A 22,947-nucleotide genomic window follows, 5' to 3' on the forward strand; every position below is an offset into this window, starting at 1 on the left:
AGGGAAGACTAAAAGCACTCATTTTTTTCAAACTGAAGAAGAAAACCCTCATGTGACCACGTCACAGAATACAGGTCCCGGAATCCCTCAGCCTTCTCCACCACCAGCAGCCTGTCACCACACGGCCGCCCTGGGCTGGCAGGGGTGGAGGAAGAGGGGGGACCGGCTACTCTGTCCCCAAGCCGAGTGGCCACGTGCTCCACCTTCTTCCCAAGTTCAAGTAGCACTGAAACAGCCCGGGCAAGCTGGGGATTCTGATCAGAAACACAACCATGAGTACTACGCAAGGAGCCCTGGCTCTTGTGTTCTCCTGGATCAAACACAGATGATGAGCAGAATCACTGTGACTGTCACACGTGGCTTCCTTTGGTGGCGCAGATGGTAAAGACTCTCCTGCAATGCAGGATCCCTGGGTCGGGAGGATCCCCTGGAGAAGGAAATGGCAACCCACCCCAGTAATCTTGCCTGGAGAACTCCATGAACAGAGGAGCCTGGCGGGCCGCAGTCCACGGGGTTGCAAAGAGTCAGGCACGACTGAGCGACTATCACTCACACTCACTCAAATGTGGCTTCAGAGGAGAGAAGACACCCAGGGCTTTCCCACTCCCAGTCACAGATGCACGCAGTTCTAGGTCAGCCTACCAAGAGCTAGAAAACCTCAGGACATCTTAAAAGAGGTCTTCAGGCAGCCACAGCCTAAGACTGCAAACAGAAGGGAAGGCAGTGCGGAGCAGAGGCTGAGGGCCGCGCCTTCCCTCGGGGCATCTGAGCAAAGCCGACTCTGGGGAGAAGAGGCAGTGGACGAGTCAAGCAGAGAGACTGGCTAACACAGCTCTGGACGGTGCCTTGGGCTGGGAAGACAAAAGTTTGAGTGCAGGCCTGACAAGTCGGGCTGGACGTTAGAGACCAAGCTCCCCAAGAAAAGGGAGGCACAGAAAACGTGCCCAACACTGCCCAAACCGGCTGAGCGCTGAGTGTCAGCCACCTCGTGTGCTCAGGAGACGGGGCCTTCAGGACCTGCCGAGGAGGGGCCCCGGGAGCACCCCAGGCTTCCAGACGGAGACGCTGCAGGGCTCCTGCCTGGGGTCAGGGGAAAGGTGGGCGAAGGCTGCTGAGACTGAGCTTACAAGGACCCCCAGCCTCAAGTCACTCAGGCCCTGAGGGAACAGAGAGCTCTGTCCCCACTGGAGGTCTGCGTCAGAGGAAACTGGAGAAGACAGCATCACTCAGAACCTCTATGGTTTTCCATACATAATGTCCAACATGCAATCAAAAAAGCAAAAAAGGGTGTAACAACAAACAGCACCAAGAGAAAAAGAACTGAAACAGATCCAGAGGTATCAGAGGTATACCAGCATATCAGAGGTCTGCTAGAGGTATCAGATGCAAACTTCACCTGTTCAAAAATATACTTGACAAAAAGAAACATTTCTGAGAATCAAAACGGATTCTAGAACTTTAAAATTACAGTGACTTAATTTAAGAACTCGGTCACTGGGCTTAACATCAAACTGGATGTAGCTGAAGAGAGGAACAGTGAACTGAAGGATGGATTGGTTAAAAAAAAATAAGAGGGAAAAAAGTATAGAATATATCAAAGGCGTCTGCTGTTAAAGTACGTTGTTAAAAACTATAAGTGGGGCCCCTCACGGTGGAGAGAAAGGGGAATAAGACAGAAAGGGGAATAAGAAAATGCCTACAGGGATTGAAACTAAAGAGCCTCTTAATGAAAGTGAAAGAGGAGAGTGAAAAGGCTGGTATAAAACTCAGCATTAAAAAATGAAGATCATGGCATCCGGTCGCATCACTTCATGGCAAATAAATGGGGAAACAATGGAAACAGTAACAGACTTTATTTTCTTGGGCTCCAAAATTACTGCAGATGGTGAAATTAAAAGATGCTTGCTCCTTGGAAGCAAACCTAGCTATGACAAACCTAGACAGCATATTAAAAAGCAGAGACATTACTTTGCTGACATAGGTCCATTTAGTCAAAGCTATGGTTTTTCCAGTAGTCATGTATGGATGTGAGAGTTGGCCCATGAAGAAGGCTGAACGCCGAAGAATTGATGCTTTTGAACTGTGGTGTTGGAGAAGACTCTTGAGAGTCCCCTGGACTACAAGGAGATGCAACCAGTCCATCCCAAAGGAGATCAGTCCTGGGTGTTCACTGGAAGGACTGATGCTGAAGCTCCAATACTTTGGCCACCTCATGCGAAGAACTGACTCACTAGAAAAGAACCTCATGCTGGGGAAGATTGAAGGCAGGAGGAGAAGGGCACGACAGAGGATGAGATGGTTTGATGGCATCAGCGACTCGATGGACATGAGCTTGAGCAGGCTCCAGGAGTTGGTGATGGACGGGGAGGCCTGGCGTGCTGCGGTCCGTGGGGTCACAAAGGGTTAGATATGGAGCGGCTGAACTGACTGACAGGGATGGGGGCAAGAGCTGGCTCAAGAATCAGACCATTGACTCAAAAACGAAAACCACACACTGGTTTCAGCAGCTCTGCGGGTGCCTAAGGCAAGAAGAAAATGTCAACGTGCTCAGAGGGAAAAAGGTGTGGCTTTTAATGGCACAGTAACACTGAGAGCTGACTTTTCAAGAACAAGGAAGTCAGAGATAATGGACTGGCATCTGTAAAATGCTGCAAAACCTGGAATTCCACCAACCTGGAATTCTATACCCAACAAAAACACTCTTCCAAAGTGAAAGCAAAATAAAGAATTTTAGGCCAAATGGAAATGAGACAACTCATCACCCAAAGACATGAACTAAAAAAAATATTACAGCAGTTCTTTGGGAAAAAGAAAAGTAGTCTCTGAAAGAAATATAAAAACAAGTAAAGACCAACAGTGAGGTAACTGTGAGGGTAAATATTAACTCTGCAAAACAATGATGATAACGCCAAAAACATATCTAAAATTCTGAAGTGTGACAGTGACAGAGGGGGCAGGAGTGTCAGGCAGGCAGAAGCACTCAGCTAGACTCAGATGCAAGACACGCGCTGCGTCTGCGAATGTGCGCCCAACAGCCTGCCGGAGGGGTGCACATCTAGAGAGACACTTCCCGTCCTAACAGGGCAAGAGGAAAGGACACAGGACAGGGCGGGCAGACAGAGAACAAACAGGAGCGTGGCGTCTACGCACTGAGGCATCAAAACTACAAGTAGAGCAAACACTCTCATTAAAAGACAGAAAGTGTCAAGCTGATTGAAGTTAAAACTACACACTACTCACAGAGGTACACGTGAAGATGGAAGACCACAGACAGGTGGAAGCAAAACGTACCCAGGCAAACAAAGACAGAAAACTGATGTGGGCATATCACTGTCAAATAGCGGCTAAAGTGAGAAGCATGACTAGCGATAACAAGGAGCACCTCGTACTGACACAAGCTAACCTCGCGAGAAGGCGAGGACGCTAAATTTGAATGCACAGACTAACATCGCCTTAAAATATCAATACACAAACACTGACAGAAACAAAAGGAGTAACAGCCAAGTTCATGACGCAGTGGGAGACGTTTAAGACACCTCTCTCACAGAACGGGGCTCCGGTAGGTAGTCACAGGCAGCCATGAGGGACCTGAAATGCGGCTGATTCCACAGCGAGATGTGCTGCAAGCATGAAACACCCTGGACTTTAAAGACTCAGTGTGAGAAAAAGAACGTAAAATATTTCATTAGGTTTTATCATGCTGATTACATACTGATATTTTGGATGTGTTAAATAAAATATGTTACAGTTAATTTCACCTATTTCTGCTTGATTCAATGTTTGGCTACCAGAATCTGAATTACATGATTAACAAACCTGATCTAATTGATACACATGGGACACTGCGTTCCCACTGATACACATTATTTTCAAGTGCCCAAGAACACGTAACAAAATGAATATATATTGGGCCATTAGGAAAGCTCGAATTATTCCAATGGACTGAAATAATGCAGGGTATACTTAGGGGCTGCAACGGGCTGACAGTTTATGCGCCCTCAAACGTCACCCCGCACGTGGAGATGGCACTAGGAGGCAGGGGCTCTGGGAGGGGATCAGGGCAGGAGGGGACGGGCTGCCGTGCTGCGGACAGGGAGGAGAAGCGGGCAGTCTAGGAGCCGGGAAACAGGCCTCACCAGACGTGGCCCCGGCTGGCACCTTCATCGTGGGACTTCCCAGCCTCCAGTGCTGTAAGAAACAACTTTCTGCTGCTCACCAGCTAGTCTGCGGTATTTCTAACAGTAGCCCAGAAAGACTAAGATGGGACTCTTCATGGAATTAGGCTAGAAATCAAAAAAGGGTAACTAGAAGAACCTCCCCAAACATTGGCAAGTTAAATGACAACTTCTTTAAGAACTTAATGAATAATTTTAAAAAACACAACAAAAATTAAAAAATACTTTTACATAAAAGATAAATGAACATTTGGCTTATTCATATTTGTGGGATGCAGTGAACTGTGTTTAGACAGTAACTTAAACACATATACTGGAAAAGAAGGAAGGCTATAAATCAATTAAGCCTCTATCCCAAGAAACCAGAAAAAAAGAATAGCAAATGAAACACAAGGCAGATGGGAAAAAAAGGAGCAGAAAATACAGAAACAGAAAACAAATATGAAGTTTTTTTAAAACACTAACTGATAAAACTAGAGAGACTGATTAAGAAAAACAGACAAAGCACAAATCAGCAATATCAAGGGTTTTTAAAAGGGGAGACAACACATCTTGCAGATAAGAAAGATAATATGAACCACAGTTCACTTACTAATTGGAGAGTCTGGTGGCCTCAATAAATTCCTAGCAGGGGGGAAATGCTTTACCTAAATAGACCCAAGAAGACATACAAAATCAGAAAATTTTATTTGCATGAAAAAAATTAAATCTGAAATTAAAAGCCTCCCCACAATGAAACCAACTGGTTTTGCCAATCAATTCTTCCAAAAATCTAGGAAAGAAAACCGCAATCTCACAGGAACTCTCGGGGTAAACAAGGAACACTCTCCACCTTGTTTTATAAGACGAGCATAACTGTGACACTAAACCCAACAAGGAAAAGAAGTACAAGAAAGTAATATTACAGACTCTCAGTATAGATGAAATAATCCTAAATAAAACACTAACAAAGTCCAACAAAAGGAGAATACATCGAGATCAAGTTGGGATTGTTTCAGAATCACAAAATTTTTTAAAAGTTAAATCACCACATAAAAGAAAAATCACCTGTTTCAAAATCGGCAGAAAATAAACTTAAGAAAATTTAATTTTAGTTCATGACTGAAAAAAAAACTCTTATTAAACTAACAGGCGAATTTACATATTTTGATTAAAATATCCACAAAAAAGCTAACATCATATGTGATGGTGAAATACTGAAAGCTCTTCCTCTGATAATGGGAAAGAGACAAGGATGCCTGTTCTCACCACTTCTGTTCACCACTGTGCTGGAGACCCTCATCCGAACAGCAAGGCAGGAAAAGAAAAGGGTTATCACAGTTGGAAAGCGGGGGAAAAGCACTTGCTTGCAGACATAATTGTGTATACATAAAAAAATACAAGAAGAATTATTTGAAATAAATGGATTCAGCAAGTGAATATAGAAAAATCAACTCTATCTCTACATATTAGTAATTTATAATGGCATTGAAAATATCAGATATCTAATTAAATATGTACAAGACATACAGCAAACTATAAACTTATATACTGTGTTCAAGGATGATAAGAACAACATTAAAAAGATGTCATTTCTCCCACACTGGTCAACAAATTAAATTCAACCTATTAATTAAAATCCCAGCATTTTCTAGGGAAAGATGGCCAAGTAGATTCTAAAATTTATCTGAAAATGCAAAGGGTCAAGATTACCCAAGGTAATATTGAATAAGGACTCAGCTGTAGGGTATAAATTACCAGATATGAAGACTAACTAAATCAATGGTAATTTAGACAGTGTGGCATTTGTGCAAAAAAGACAAGAAGATCAATGAAGCAGAGGAGAGTCAAAACAGACCCACAACTTTACAGTCACTTGATTTACAACAGAGATGACACTGGGCAAAGGATAGTTTAAAAAAAAAAGAAAATTACAGCTGGATACCCATAAAGGATAAAAAAAGGAATCGAGGCCCCTATCTCATACCATGAACAAATACCAATTTCAGATGGATTACAGATCCAACTGTAAAAGATAAACAATAAAGCTTTTACAAGATAGTACCTTCATGCAGCTTCATGTTAATATCTTTCAATGGCCACAAGTGTATTAAATATTACTGAAAAGACTGATGACCTGGGATGCATTAAAATAAGACGCTGTATTTTTTAAAGGACACCACTGAGAGAGTAAAGGCAAACACACTCAAGAAAGAAAAAAAACCCTGCCACACGTGCATGTACTCAGATTGTGTAAAAAGAACTCCTAAAATCAATAAGAAACAGACAGTCCAACTGAAAAATGGGCAGAAGACAATTGTTTCATCAGAAAAGGTACACAAATGCCAAGAAACACCCAGAGAGAAGCAGGGGCTCTGCCTGCTTGTGGGGGGTGCGGTGCGGGAATGGACAGTTCCCACCCCCCCCCACCCCCCCCCAGCTGCAACTGCTCGACACCCCCGACAGCGACAACCAGAACCAAAGACAGCAAGGGGCGGAGCCCCCAGAGGCTCACACGGGGTGGGGGCAGGACCACAGTCAGCAGCACCACCTCGGGCAGAACACACTCCACCCCCGGCAGTGCCACGCCTTGGAACACACCCAACAGAAATGCACACACATCTGCACCAAAAAGCAAGTTTAAGAACATTCAGGGCAGCATTTGTAAAACCTCGAGACAACTCAGATACCCATGAACAACAGAAAGAATAAACCATGGGACATTCATGTGTGTGCTCAGTTGCTCGGTCGCGTCCAACTCTCTGCGACCCCATGGACTGTAGCCCACCAGGCGCCTCTGTCCATGGAATTTTCCAGGCAAGAATCCTGGAGTGGGTTGCCATTTCCTTCTGCAGGAAACTTCCCCTACCTAGGGATCAAACCCGCGTCTCCTGGACTGGTAGGTGGGTTCTTTACCACCGAGCTGTCTGGGAAGCCCTATGGTACACACACACTGGGTTACATAGCAGATAAGAACAAACAGACCTACGTGGATAGAGCTCACAAAGATAATGTTGAATGAAAGAATCAAGAAATAAAATACAGGGACTTCCCTGGTGGTCTAGTGGCTAAGACTCTGTGCTCCCAATGCAGGGGGCCAGGGTTCAATCCCTGGTCAGGGAACTTGATCCCACATGCTGCAGCTAAGGCCGGGAACAGCCAAATAAATAAATAAAATAAATAAATATTAAAAAAAAAAAAAAAGAAATAAAATACACATATTACTTCCATTTACATAAAGTCAAGAACATGTCAAATTAATCAATGATGAAAAGACTACGGTTAGCTCTGGGAGAGATACTGGGAGCGGGCGGGAGGGGCCCCTGGGCAGCCTGAGAATGTTCTTTTCTTGGCCTGGGCAGTAATTACAAGAGTGTGCTCACTGAGTGAAAAGTCACTGCAATGCACACTTATGATGTGTGAGTTTTTCTGACCCATGTTCTGTTACAGTAAAGTTTTTAAGTACATTGTTACTTCCTACATAATCTGGCAGGAGCTAATTCACACGCCTACCTGGTCACACAACAAGCCACCACACAGACTAGAAATGCCAAGAAAGGGCAGGATCCACGTAAGGCTTCCTTACTGCTTCCCGTGTTTCTCAAACGCTGGGCTCAGGTGCTCAGTGGGTGAGCGGTGACATCATCACCTTCTTCACTCAACAAGGCATTTCCAGGCTACACCACGGAGCAGCAGCTGGAAACAGACCACAGAGCAACTGTCCCAGTGCTGGCGTGGCCACCTCCACTGCATGAGGCTGGACCTGACAAAAGTCCTGGCCCTTCCCTGTTTCGGCTCTGTGCTTGTCCTTCCAAAAAACTACGCGTCCACGGATGCACCTCAAATGACGATAAGACAAATACGACTATGAAAAAACAAAAGAAAAACGCCAAAGTACTGAGAAGATTTACAAATGCTACAACGAAGTCCCAGTAACGCACAACTTGGGCCATCCTTCAAAGCCTGTTGGGGGGGGGGGGGGGGCGGTTCAGTCCAAGTCGTGTCCAGCTCTTTGTGACCCTGCGGGCTGCAGCACACCAGTCCTTCACTATCTCCTAGAGACAGTGGTACTGATGATAAAGTTGGACCCAAACAAACCTGGTAATCTACAAGACTCAAACGCGAAAAAACTTCCTTGATTCTCACACCTGACAGAGAAGGAATGTTATATACCACTGACATCGAATTCTTGTGGCTAAAGAGGAAATCCAAATGTTTGGCTTATCAATCTTTCAGGAGACTTGATGAAAGCCAAGAAATGCATTAAGGCTAGTAATTATTCATTTACTAATTTACCACTGCAGACCCATCACGAGAGAACACACGCATGCTTATTCAGGTCTACCTGACACCAGCATAAAGGCACCTGTTATGAGTAAGTCAAACGGCACCTCCGCAGCCATAAACACCCAAGGAACCTTCGCGTCTCCCGCTATACTCTGCGCCACCCACCTCACAGTCTTCAGCTGACACCTCCCTGCACCTATCATTAGATCCTCACTCAGCGCCACAAGAAAAGGCCTGGAGACACGGCTCCAAACGCAGTACCCTTAGATGAAAAACCTTGCTGTGACTGTGAGCGTTATAATCTTCAGCTGCTAAAGAGAAAGTGCCGAAGGAACCCATCTTCAGTCTTCTACCCCCTGAAACAAACTTGACTTACAAAGCACCTGGCTGCTGAGAAAGGCAGACTGTAAATATATTCTTCCTGGGAGAGCCATTCCATTTGTCCAGGACACTGCATTAGGAAACTGGAAATACTTGATACAACCCATGGAGTCGCACGATTAGGAGGGGAAAGGCTTACGGCAACAAAACGGAAGGCACCATTGAGACTGGTTACTTGGTGGCCCTTTTTTCCAAAACTGTGCAGCACTCCTCCAAATCTAGGCAGCTCCTTCTGCTGCCCCCCACAGAGAGACAAACAGGACCGATAAGGTGTCTTCACAGGACTTGACAATACACCACAGTTTGCTCTAGCTAAGAAGTTTAATCCTTCAGGAACTTTATCTGTACGTGACTTACAAATAACAGAACCACCATTGTGCAAGTGATGATGGGACAATACACATCTAAAATAGCAGCATCCCCCGAAAAGGCCTTCAGACAAAAACCTGCAGGGGAAAGTCATCCATACCTGTGGAAGCGCGGTATTGAGCTGCCTCTGCAAGGAATCTCTTTCGTGACCAACCTCGTGCAGTTTCCCCTGGGTTAATGCCAGCGTTTCTTGGGTCTCTCTCAGCGTGTCGAGAAGACGGTCCCTCTCTTCCAGCATGGAGACCATCAACTGTTCAAAATGTGAATCTGCATCTGGCTGCGAAGGGGAGCTGGACCCTTGGCTCCCACTTCCTCCAGGGGGGCCTTCTGCTTCACTGATGGTCGGCATCACCTCGCACATCATCTTGAAAAAAGACACCCAGACCACCGTCATCAGGTGCTTCTAAATAAAGGCTTCTACAAAGCTGTGACTTTCTAGCTATTTGGAGCTGATAAATGAAAGGCCTTGCTATTCCCAGATCTGACTGTTTGGCTCTGTAGAGAGAAGTACGCTGGGAAAATACACACAGGCCTATCCGAAGTGCAAGGCACACCCAAGATGAAGACATGAATACTGACAATAATCAGCGAAGGGGTAAAGACCAAACAGACTACCCCTCACATAAAGGACAAACCCTGTGGCATTTTGTTTGCAAAACTGTACTTTCTGATTGTTGAAAAGCAAGCGTGCTTCTGTAACCCGTTTTTTTTTTTTCCTCCTTATTTCCCGGTGGGGGGGGCGGGCAGGAGAGAGAAAGTCAAAACACTTGCCACCCAATCATGTTTCAAGAAAAAGCACAGAAGGAGCATACAGTCAGTAAAACTGACAAGTACAAAACCCATCAGGCATCTTACAGGAATGTGTGCAGTCAGCTCCGGGGAAGGACTGACTGGCTCCCCGAATTCTTGGGCTGGATTTGGTGAGCGCTAAACGGGAACTAGGCTCGTTAAGGGCTGCGAGCGGTGCTTTTGCAAAGGCTGCGATGGTTGGTCAGTCAACCTCACTTATGTAAGTTCACAGCCTCTTCCCCCCATCCCACTCCCCTCCCCCCAAAAATATTCCACGATGGAAACATAGCGGGTCGAGATGGAGGGATAGGAAGGGAGGAAAAGTGAAGGGTGAGATTCCGAGAGGCTCCTCTGTCTCAAATGTAATGACGGGGCGAGGGGCGGTGCTCGGGCTCGGCGGACCCCCGGGACGGAGGTGCCCAGGGCCGCGCACCGCGCACCCGACGAGAACGACGCCTCTACCCGGCTCGCACCCGCGCCCCGGAGCGGCAGCAGCGGGGACCCCAGGGCGCTGGGGACCGGTCTCCAAGGAGTCCGGCCTGGCCCGTGGCTTCCTGTGGCTCCGAGTCCTCGTCCCCGCGCCCAGCGCTGGGTCACCTGGCGCTGGGGTCAGGGAGGTGTGTGTGGGGGGGGGGGGCGGCCGCACGGCCCCGCAAGCCCGTCCGCCTGGGGTCCCCCCGGGCCGCGCCCCCCGCTCCCGGGGGAGCTGACACTAAGCAGCCGCGCGCCGCCCGGGGCCCCGCTCCGCCCCGACCCTACCTCGGTGCCCCGCTGCCTTACCTTGCTCGCCGGCGGGAGCGGGCGAGGACGTTCCGCGGGCGGCTGCTCGCTCCAGGCGAGCTCCGGGCCCGACGAAGGCAGCCCGCCGCCCGCCGCCCGCCGCCCGCCCCGCGCCCCGCGCCCCGCGGACCCGCGACCCCGCGCCCGCCGCCCCCAGTCACTGAGGCCGGCCCGCGGCCGGACACTGGCGGAGCGCAGGAGGAGCGGGCCCGGCGGCGCGTCGCCGGCGTCAACGTGCCCGACGTCGGGCGCGTCGGCGCAGCGTCAGCGCCGAGCGCCGCCGGCACGCCCCGCCCCGTCCCCCACCCCCGGAGAGGCGCGCGGGGGCGGCCGAGTGCGCAAGTGCCACCGCCTCCTCAGTGGGGCGGACTGGCCCCTCGGGCTCAGATTGGCTGGGTCCGGCCGGAGCCACGCCCAAAGCCCCGCCCCAAACCCCGTCCTCAAGCCACACTCCGAGCCCCGCCCCCAAGCCCCGCCCGGGTGGGTGGGCCGCTGTCGAGCCCCGCCCCGAGCCCCGCCCAGGCGGGTGCTCCGCTGTCAAGCCGAGGCTCTGGGTTCCCGGGTCCCGGGTCTGTGCCGCGTCCGGGGCAGGATCTTCCGTCCGGGGCTGTCTCCAGATCTCCGCTGACAGCCGCGGAGGTTCACCAAAGGCCGTCCTCGAGCGTCCACTGGCGTCAGGTTCTGAGCCGGACACTTCCCGAAGGTCACCGCTGCAGACACACCTGAAGGTAGAGCGCGCCCCGCTGCAAGTCACCTGCTCACAGCCTGCGGACAGGCCTCCGGAGCCTCCCAGGAACCCATCTTTGCACGAAGGACGCGGTCTCAACGCAAGACCCGTTACCGAGCTCCACCTGCAGCACCGGGGGAGACAGAGGTGGCAGTGTGATGTGGACGCTCCTGGGCGCGACGCCGGGAAGGCAAACTTTGGAGCCAGACGCTCCAGCTTCAACTTCCAGCAGACGCTTCTCCCCGCAGTGTGGGCCTGAGCAACGGGGGAGCCCACCTGCAAGATGGGGGAAGGAATGATACAGACCCACCCCAGGGTGGTTCTAAGAAACGGAATTTGTAGGGAGCCACCTAGTCAGGAACCTAATTCGGGAAGTACTCAGCGAATGACGGGCATTTTTATCTTTCTCAAACATTGTTATCCCTTTCATAGCCGTATGTCATCCTTGCTCAAACGTTTAAAAATGCCTTCTATGCACCAAATCCTGTGCTAGACCTTGCAGATACAGATATTAATAAGTGTACTTTAAATAAATTAAAGCAGGTGCTCACCACTCAAGGTCTGTCTCCTGGATCACAAGCTGAAGTGTCTGGGCATTGTTGCCAAGTGATGCTGGCCACTGTTTGGCTAAGTCTAAGCCACCAGGGTATCCCTTTAAGAAAAGGCTGCATGGGGGCAGGGGGCGGGGGTGGAGGGGGCAGGAGAGGGGAAGTGTGAAGGCTTCCAAGGTGAATTCCTTGAGTCCCAGTTGTGAACTCACCAAGAACAGGTGCTAAGAGGTCCAGGACCACAACTTTCATTCATGTATTTGTTCATTCAATAAATATTTGAATGACTCCATATAAATATGAATTTGTACCCCTGATCCTGGGTCTGGAACAGAGGTTAGGATCCAGCTGTCCCCAAGTTACCAGCTTAATTCATGCAGCCCATATTGCAGCCATGCTCAGAAGGTACCTGCACGCCAAGAGATCAGCACGATACTGAAATTGTCCACAGGGTGAAATGTTCACTCATTTCATGACCATTTACAGAGCATTGTGAACCAGGCATGGCCTAGGTGTGGGGAACAGGAGACTGCCGAAGACTTCAACTTTCGCCCAGCTCACAGCCTGGAGCGGGGAAGAGAAACCGACTATCACAATACCTGTCCTATAGAGTGTGTGACTGGGCGTCCTGGGACCACAGAAGAGGGGGAACCAACTCTCCATCTGGCATCACGAGGGCTTCACAGAGGAAAACATCTGGGCTGGGTCTCAGGATGTGCAGTTTTCCAAGCAGAGAAGGGAGAAGCCCAGCCCATTTGGTAGAGCAGCAGGAAAATGAGAATCCCAGATTTCACTCGCTTTCATTCATTCATTTCATTCCCTCAGATTGCCAAATCAGTAAGAGGAAAATTGTAAACAACCTGCAATGACCAGCAAAAAAAAAAAAAAAGACTGGTTAAATCATTGCACTACAAATGACAAGAAAGCTTGATGGTGTATTTTAGATGACGACCAAATTATAGGCAAAATTCCTTATCCTGATTGTAATGGTAGTTACATGACTACATGTGCTGATCAAATCTCGCACAACTGTACATTTTCTAGATATTTTATTGTTACTTTATTATTTATTTATTTGGCTGCATCTGGTCTTAGTGGTCCACCATGGAAGTCCCCAGAACTGTACACTAATATGTTATTTATGCCTTAATTTTTTAAATGGGAAAAGATTTAAAAAAATAACAAGTTACACACAAGAATATACAGTGTGAGCCTATATTAAAAAAAAAACAGTTTGTGTTTAGATAAAGTATGTATTATGTAAAATTTGTTATCTTGTATCTGAAAAATTCTAAATATTATTAATCAAACTGATAAAATTTTAATGAGTTTTACATGAAATGAAATATTCTGGAAAACTAAAATTCAGTTTTAGTCTCGAGTTTATAAAAGGAAACATATGTCCATATATGAAAACATTGTTACTGTATCCAATTCTTTTATGTTTCTCTATATATGCCTGTACATAGATATTCTTGGAAAGAGTTAATGTCAGCCTGTTGGCAGTGGTTGTCTTTGAGGGTAACTGTGGGTAGTTTTCACTTTCTTCTTTGTGCTATCCAGATACTTTATCATGAATGTACATCCTTTTTTATCATTAGTTGAAAACCCCCCACCAATGTTACTTTAGTAAAACCTAGGCAAGAACAAACCATGGAAAATTGCTTTCAGGAAGCTCAGATGACATTTCAATGTAGTAATTTATATCACTCAACTAAACTGTTTCCCAGAAGTATCTACCTGAAAAATATTTCAGAGGCTCAGTCAGGAAAACAAAGAGCATGGAAAATGTTTTCTCTCCAATTCTTCTATTAAAAGTCAATAAAATATTGGAGGTACAGGTGTGGAGAATTTTTTTTTTTTTTTACTGTGGCCAGAGTTGTGTTTTCACAAATGTGCCTGCCAGCTTGACTCTCCAGATGATGTAGATGTCGGCTTTGAGTGTGGCCTGGGCCACCTCCCCTGTCTAGAAATGTACGGGGCTCTGGAGGAGGGCTCCTGTGAGATGAGTGTGTGGCCTAGCCTCGGTCACAGAGATCTGAGTGCGTCCCAAGTCTATTAGAATATGCAAAGCAACCTAATAAACGAGGTGTGTGTGTGTGTGTGTGTGTATGTGTGTTAGTTGCTCAGTCGTGTGCGACTCTGCGACCCCGTGGACTGTAGCCCACCAGGCTCCTCTCTCCATGGAATTCTGCAGGCGAGAATTTGGAGTGGGTTGCCATTTCCTTCTTTAGGGTATCTTCCCGACCCGGGGGTTGAACCTGGGGCTCCTGCATCGCAGGTGGGTGCTCTACCGTCTGAAATACTACAGAAGCCCCACTGTATGGTGGCAGGCAGTTCTGTTGGAAGGGTAGGGAACATAGGTCCGAGCTGAGGGCAGGTGGTGGAGGCTGTGGCTCTCCGTTCAAAAGGAAGGAGCTGAAGCTCAGAGATGCAAAAAACATTTGTTCAGCAGCACCCAGCTGATTTGAGAAGAGCTGGGACTGGAACCTTGAATGAACTAGGGGCTTAACTACTGATCTAGCCACTATGCTTATGAGAAGGAATGGTCTTTTGAAGGGACCCCCAAGGACTAAGCATTTTATCTGTGGGTCTCAGTGCTGTCCCAGGAATCCTGTCCGCTGCAGAGGAGGCGGGGGCCCTGGGCTTCACTAGCTCCATGGCTTTAACCATTAGAACCAACCCTATTTGGCTTTCCCAGGTATCCTGGCCAATGGGGTGGGAATGGGGGGTGGGGAATGGCTGGCAAACAAGGAGAAAGGAAAAGAAAGAAGACTGTTTCTGTCTATGCAGTTCTGAAAATCATTTCCCACATGGCTGCTCCTGTAGCCTTCCCACTACACACAGGAGGAAACTGAGGTCCCAGTGGCCAGTAAGCAGGGAAGATCAGGGGCCTGTGTGTTGCCGTTTCCATGGCAACTCTGTTTCCCACAATCAACCAGTTAGCTGAAGTTTTGGTCCGTGGCTGAGCCTGTCGGGAGCTTGGTTGGTGCACATTCATCCCCAAGAGCTTTGCAGAGCACTTACAGGGAACCCCTCACTCATAGAACCTCACTGAATCCTCCCCAGTGTATCCTCCTTCCTTTCACGGAGATGAGCACTGAGACATGGAGGGACCAGATTACCTGCCCAACGCCCGCAGTTCATGGTTCAGTAGAAGCTGGGGCTAACCCCACACTGACTCTAAAGCCAGTTATTGTGATGTTACATCAGAAAGAGTCCCCAGGCCCTCAAAGCTGGGGAGAGAATCCCTAGACCAGTGCGCGGCCACCAAGGCACTAAGTCTGGCACCCGTGGCGGGTCTGGGAGCCTCTCCCCGTCCTGGTCTGCGACACGCCCCGCTGCCCCAGCAGTGCCAGTCCCGGGGAGGCACTAGCTCCTCGACGATCTCAGGGCTCCCACACAGGCATGAAGACTTCTCTTTCTTGCATCAGTGTAATTATATTTTAAAAGCAAGTCATAAACTCCTCGTAACTTGCTTCTCTTGACAACTTCATTATGTGCTTCAGATAGAGCCAATCCAATAAAAACACCCAACAATTGGAGGAAGAAGGGTCCAGGCAGGTAGTTCAGACTCTCCAAGGGTTCAGCTGGGGCCCCAGCACTGACATCTACCTTAACCTTGGGTGAGGTCCATACCCATGCTAAGCCTCAGTCTCTTCATCTGTAGACAGGAATAATTACAGTGGGACATTGTGAGACTTGCAGATGGAGATGAGAGGTGACTGTCCTGGCAGTCCCACTGGCTCCCTGCCCAGGTCAGTCATCAGGCCGCTCTTTGAAAGACACTTTTGCACAGTAGTTACAAATGTAGGCTCTAGAGCCCGGTGGGCTAGTTCAAGTCTTGGCTCTGCTTCTTTGTACCATGGCTGTGCATTCTTAGACAAATTGCTCGACCTCTCTGGGCCTCAATTTCTTCATTCCTAAAATGAAGATGATAGAACCACCTCATAGGGTGGCTTTGAGGGTTATGCAAGTTGGATAGGGTGATCGCTATTATTCACAGCAAATAGATGAGGAGAAAATGAAAACAGTGACAGACTTTATTTTCTTGGGCTCCAAAGTCACTGCAGATGGTGACTGCAGCCATGAAATTAAAAGATGCTTGCTTCTTGGAAGAAAAGCTATGATAAACCTCAGCATATTAAAAAGCAGAGACATCACTTTGCCAACAAAGGTCCATCTAGTCAACGCTACAGTTTTTCCAGTAGTCATGTATGGATGTTGAGAGTTGGACCATAAAGGAGGCTGAATGCTGAAGAATTAACGCTTTTGAACTGTGGTGTTGGAGAAGACTCTTGAGAGTCCATTGGACTGCAAGGAGATCAAACCAGTCCACCCTAAAGGAAATCAGTCCTGAATATTCATTGAAGGGACTTATGCTGAAGATGAAGCTCCAATACTTTGGCCACCTGATGTGAAGAGCTGACTTACTGAAAAAGACCCTGATGCTGGGAAAGATTGAGGGCGGTAGGAGAAGGGGGCGACAGAGGATAAGATGTTTGGATGGCACCAGCAACTTCATGGACATGAGTCTGAACAAACTGAGGGATATGGTGAAGGACAGGGAAGCCTGGCGTGCTGTGGTCCATGGGGTCGCAAAAAAGTTGAAAACAACTGAGCGGCTGAACAACGACAAAAATCATCATCTGAGGTGGTCCCTTTCATCCGCGCCATGCCCATCCACCGTGGAGAGAGTCAGGATTCAGCTGAGTCTTCTGACATCTCATTGCCCTTTGCCCTGCAAGGCTAAGAGAGTACTAGACCCTAATCTCTTCAACACCACATCAGCGACAGTGCAGGCATTTGTGGGGTTTCCCTCTCTGTCATCGGGCTTCCCGAGTGGTTCAGATGGTAAAGAATCTGCCAGCAATGCAGGAGACCCGGGTTTAATCCCTGGGTTGGGAAGATCCCCTGGAGAAGGGAATGACTACACACTCCAGTCTTATTGCCTGGAGAATCCCAGGGACAGAGGAGCCTGGTGGGCCACAGTCCATGGTGTCGCAAAGAGTCGGACACGACTGAGCGACTTTCACTTCACTTCTCCCTCTCCGTTGGGAGAACAGTGTGGGGAGAAAGTCTCGTGGTTCTTCTTCCTGTCTGCTCCCTGACCTTCAGAACAAGTGACTGGAAGCTGTGGCAGCTTCCTGAGGCCACAGGGGGAAGACACTGCTCAATGGCTTTCCAGGCAGGAATTCCTTCCCACAGTTTCTCAGGAAAGTTACATTTTAGCCAATCCCAAATAGTGTGAAAAACCAGTCGATATATGGAGACAAAGGGAAAAGCATTCTCTTTGGAGAATGAAGTAGTGGACATGAAGAGGTTACTGGTTGGAATGAATTCACTGATCCGGTCAAAAGCAAGGGCAGGCAGTTCCAGAGGGGTGCAGAGTTCAGAATCGCAGCGGAGGGGCGACCATGGCGGGAGGGAGGCGGCCCGCGGGCACGACAGATACCACTTGCCGCTTGCCTCCTGTTATGCCAGCCCAGAGATGTGCTTCTTGTTTAGTAACAGGTACAAATTCCAGACCTGGAGGCTGCTCTGGTTGTGGCTGGCGGAGGCCCAGCAGACACTGGGTTTGCCTAACACAGATGGACAAATCCAGGAGGTGAAATCTAACCTGGACAACCCTGACTTCAAGATGGGAGCTGAGGAGAAGAAGCAGTACGACGTGATGTGATGACTCACGTGCACACGTTTGCCCACTGCTGCCCCAAAGCCACTGGCATTACCCATCCTGGTGCCACCTCCTGCTATGTGGGAGACAATACAGACCTGATTGTTCTTAGAAATGCATTTGACCTGCTTTTGCCAAAGCTTGTCAGGGTGATCTCTCGGCTTGCCGACTTTGCTAAGGAATGAGCTGACCTTCCCACCTTAGGTTTCACACATTACCAGCCTGCTCAGCTGACCACAGTTGGGAAGTGTTGCCTTCTCTGGATTCAGGATCTGGGCATGTATCTCCAGAACCTGAAGCGTGTCCAGAATGAGCTGCACTTCCGAGGCGTGAAGGGCCCCACTGGCAACCAGGCCAGCTTCCTGCAGCTCTCCGAGGGAGATGAGCAAAAGGGAGAGCAGCTTGACAAGATGGCGACAGAAAAGGCAGGATTCAAGTGGGCTTTCCTCATCACGGGGCAGACCTACACGAGAAAAGTAGATGGTGAGGTGCTCTCTGTGCTGACTCGCGTGGGGGCATGGGTGCACAGGATTTGTACCGACATATGACTCCTGGCAAACCTCAAGGAGTTGGAGAAACCCTTTGAAAAACAGCAAACGGGCTCAAGTGCAACCCCTACACACTCAGAGCAGTGCCGCAGCCTGGCCCATCACGGGATGACCCTTGTCACGGACCCCCTGCAGACAGCATCTGTGCCGTGGTTTGTACCCACACTCGATGACCATGCCAACCGATGAATCTGTTTGGCTGAGGCATTTCTCACTGCAGAAAGTGAAAGTTGCTCAGTTGTGTCCGACTCTTTGTGACCACACGAACTACAACCCACCAGGCTCCTCTGTCCCTGAGATTCTCCAGGCAAGAATACTGGAGTGTGTAGCCAGTCTCTTCTCCAGGGGATCTTCCCAACCCAGGGATTGAACCCAGGTCTCCCGCATTGCAGGCAAATTCTTTACCAGCTGAGCCACAAGGGGAGTCCAAGAATACTGGAGTGGGTAGCCTATCCCTTCTCCAGCAGATCTTCCCGACCCAGGAATCAAACCGGGGTTTCCTGCATTGCAGGTGGATTCTTTAACGACTGAGCTAGGAGGGAAGTCCTTCTCACTGCAGATACTGTATTAAATACACTGCAGAACATTTCTGAAGGATTGGTGGGATACGCCACTGTAACTGAGTGGCGCGTTCTGTAGGAGCTGCCTTTCACGGCCACAGAGAACCTCATCATGGCCATGGTGAAAGCCTGGGGGAGCCACCAGGCTTGCCATGAGAAAATCAGAGCGCTCATGCAGCAGGCAGCTGCCGTGGTCAAGCAGGAAGGGGGCGACAATGACGCCGTCGAGAGCATCCAGGCTGATGCCTACTTCAGTCCAGCCCACTCCCAACTGGACTGTTTACCGGATCCTTCTTTCACCAGCCGTGCATCCCGGCAGGGACAGGGATTCTTAGAAAAGGAGGTGTGTCCCTTGTGAAAACCACATTAAAGTGTGATGCAGGTGAAGGCAGAATTACGTCTGTAGACTTGGAAGAGAATTAAACAAAAAACCATTGTTGGCTCTGTTAACGTTTACTGCAGAGTCATAAAAACTACTATCTAGTGCCGTATTTTATCTCAAGAATTGCTACCATAAATTAATACAGCACTTTTTTTCCCATGATGCTTTCATATTTCTTGGGTTTGCAATGCAGAAATAAACTGCATGGAACTCTGTTTTCCACAGGAAAAAAAAAAAGCAACGACAGGAAGCACTGTCATGTGGAGCTGAAGGATAAGGTTGCCATTCGGGAACCAGGTCAGAAGCACAGGGGCCAGAATCAGCCACCACGGAGCCAGTCTGGCTTATGGCTGTGGCACATTTGTAAGCGCCTGCCCAGGGCCCTGTCTCTGCCAGGGTGAGTCATTCTCATGAATAAAGTAAATATGATTGAGTTTATACACACAGGATACTTCACACACCTGCTATGAGTGGTGTTCTAAGGAATAAATGAACAAGTCCTTAAATTGGTGATTTTAACGTGTGATTCTGTGTAAGGCTGTTAAGCTTTCTCAGGGATCTCAGTGCTGTGTGATTTGAGTCCCACCCCATAATACCTTGTGCCCACATCTCACTGTTTGAATATTCACTGTAAGCTATGGTTTTGTGAAGCAGATGAAATTTCGCCACTAAAAAAGTGGCCTCATGGAGATGGAAACAGATATTCCATGACAACTGACATCAAAAGAATACTGGAGTAGCAATACTCAGATCAGACAAAATAGGCTTTAAAATAAAGGCTGTTACAAAAGACAAAGCAGGACACCACATAATAATCAAGGGATAAATCCAAGAAAAAGAATAATTGTAAATATATATACACCCAACACAGGAGCACCCAAATATATAAGGCAAATGTTAACAGATATAAAAAGAGAAATCAACAGTAACACAATAATAGTGGGTTACTTTCACATCCCACTTACATCAATGAACTGAACATCCAGAGAGAAAATCAATATGGCCAGATGACTTAAATGACACATTAGGCCAGATGGACTTAAGTGATATCTATAGTGTTCTACCTCCAAACAGCAGAATGCACATTTTTTTCAAGTGCGCATGGAATATGCTCCAGGACAGATCACAATGGAGGCTGCAAAGCAAGCCTTGGCAAATTTAAGAAAACTGAAATAATATCAAGCATCTTTTCTGACCACAACACTATGAGATTAGAAATCAACTACAAGAGAGAAAAAGTTGGGAAAAAGTGACTTTGTGAATGAACTTTGAGGACATGATGCTAAGTGAACTATGCCTGTACAAAAGGAAAACTTCCACACACAGGAGGTTCCTCGGTCAGTCAATCAGTTCAGTCGCTCAGTTATGTCTGACTCCCTTCAACCCCATGGACTGCAGCACGCCAGGCTTCACTGTGCATCACCATCTCCCGGAGCTTGCTCAAACTCATGGCCAATGAGTCAGTGATGTCATCCAACCATCTCATCCTCTGTCGTCCCCTTCTCCTGCCTTCAGTCTTTCCCAGAATCAGGGGCTTTTCTAAGGAGTCAGTTCTTCGCATGAGGTGGCCAAAGTATTGGAGCTTCAGCTTCAGCATCAGTCCTTCCAAAGAATATCCAGGGTTGATTTTCTTTATGATGGACTGGTTTGATCTCCTTGTAGTCCATAGGACTCTCAAGAGTCTTCTCCAACACCACAGTTCAAAAGCATCGATTCTTCAGTATTCAGCATCCTTTATGGTCTAACTCTCACATCCATACATGACTACTGGGAAAACCATAGCTTTGACTAGACGGACCTTTGTTGGCAAAGTGATGTCTCTGCTTTTTAATATGCTGTCTAGGTTGGTCATAGCTTTTCTTCCAAGGAGCAAGCATCTTTTAGATGAGTTAAATCCATAAAGACACAAAGTAGGATGGTGGGGACCCAGAACAGGGCTTTGGGAATGGGGAGTGAGTGTTTAATGGGGACAGGTTTCCAGTCCAGGAAGATGAAAATGTTCTGAAGATGCGTGGTGGGGATGGTTGTACAACAATGTGAATATAATTTATGCCACTAAGTTATACACATAGAAAGGGTTAAGGTGGTAACTTTTATGTTCTATATATCTTATCATAATAAAAAAAAGCAACTGGTACTCTCCTTTTGCTCAACCTGAAGAATGCTTTGGACTCCTTAATATCTGACTAACATCATCAAGTGAAAGAAGTTTTATGACTGGAATATTTGTTATGAAACAAAGGCTCAAGACTGTCAGACAGAGCAACTGATCTTCTAAGTATCATATATTTGTGGAATTATCTTTAAATTTTTGATCATTTATTTTTTAAATAGAAGAATAGTTGATTTACAAAGTAGTGTTAGTTTCTGGTATACAACCAAGTGATATATATATATATATATATATAAACTTTTCCGTTATAGGTTATTACAAGATATTGAGTACAGTTCCCTGTGGCATACACGTAGGTCCTTGTTGTTTATCTATTTTACATATAGTAGTGTGTATACGTTAATCTCAAACTCCTAATTTATCCATCTCATCTTTCCCCTTTGGTAACCATGAATTTATTTTCTTAGTCTGTGAGTCTCTTCCTGTCTTGTAAATAAGTTCCTTTGTATCATGTTTTAAATCCCACATATAAGTGATATCATATGGTATTTGTCTTGCCCTGACTTAACTTCACTTAGCATGACAATCTCTAGGTTCATCCACGTTAAAATGATTTTTAATTGGCATTTGTCATTTGCTAATAGTCCCTTCTTTTTATGTTTTCTGTTATCCAGTGTCTGCATCAGATAGAGATCCTTTCCACACACTATTAAAATATGCAGTATCATCAAAATCTATTAGTTTATGATAATCAAAAGCCACAAGTACATGATTTTTTTTTTTTTTTTTTTTTACAGAAAACCTCTGAACCTGCTTATTAGGGTCCATCATTATTGAAATCATATAACTACAGTGTTTGGAGAAATACAGGGTAATAAGGGTTTGGGGAATTCTAATACCTCGTTCCCAAGTCTCAAAGATGAGTATCTGCTGGGAATTTGGACACCGTGAGTGCTGACTTAGGAATAAGGGTAACAACGAGAGGCTGTGCCAACCAGCACCCGCCCCCATGGCCCCGGGAGGCAGAGCAAGAAACGGGTGTGTTGTCTGAGCTCCTTCCTTGAATGAGTGAATGATCTCATTGCAGTTGGGAAAGCTTTTTCTTTCTCCCCGACACCTCCTTAAAATCACTCTAACTTTGACGAATGATAGGACAACTGTGAGACGTTGCCATTTTTACCCATTCCGTTCATTTATTCAATAGACGTGATCACGTTGAGCCACTTTACGCCAGGCACCAGGCCAGGCGCTGGAAATACATCAATAAATCAGGTCGGCAGGCTGAGTGTCCAGGCAGAGAAACAGATGAGTAAGTGAAAAACTGCATCTGGTTTGAAAATCGCATGTGCTGTGGCCAGGAATGGCTCTTGAGACGAGCTCACATCGGTTGGATCCTCCACACTGAGATGCAGCGTTGAGGTCGCCCCGTGGCCAAGAGCTCCTCTCTGCCCTTCTGCTCCCCTGACCCCTACCGTTACATGGGGAGGTCAATAAGCTTCCATGGGGGAGAAGCCAGAAAGAGGTGGACAGACGTGCAATCAGCATTGACCAACTGATGCGTCCATGTATCAAGCTAAGAGCTCTTATGTGCATTTTGGATCTTTGCCTTGGACTGCCTGGTGTCCATCTTCA

At 47.4% G+C, this 22,947-nt stretch overlaps 1 protein-coding gene and 1 pseudogene across 2 annotated transcripts in view; one reads left to right on the forward strand and one right to left on the reverse strand.

Moving 5' to 3' along the window:
- The window catches only part of PPFIA1 (PTPRF interacting protein alpha 1), an 81,642-nt gene extending 70,780 nt beyond the window's left edge, over positions 1 to 10,862 (reverse strand). For both annotated transcript variants that reach the window (XM_061161534.1, XM_061161543.1), the window contains exons 1-2: positions 10,761 to 10,862; positions 9,292 to 9,555 (exon numbers count right to left, since the gene is read on the reverse strand). In XM_061161534.1, the coding sequence (XP_061017517.1) occupies positions 9,292 to 9,555 (264 nt within the window). In that variant the 5' untranslated portion in view covers positions 10,761 to 10,862. The remainder of the gene's footprint in view (positions 1 to 9,291; positions 9,556 to 10,760) is intronic.
- Positions 10,863 to 17,349: 6,487 nt separating this feature from the next.
- Positions 17,350 to 19,226, forward strand: LOC133040859 (adenylosuccinate lyase-like; annotated as a pseudogene).
- The last annotated feature ends 3,721 nt before the right edge of the window (positions 19,227 to 22,947 follow it).

Source organism: Dama dama, chromosome 2 (assembly GCF_033118175.1).
Source record: "Dama dama isolate Ldn47 chromosome 2, ASM3311817v1, whole genome shotgun sequence".
NCBI lineage: Eukaryota > Metazoa > Chordata > Mammalia > Artiodactyla > Cervidae > Dama > Dama dama.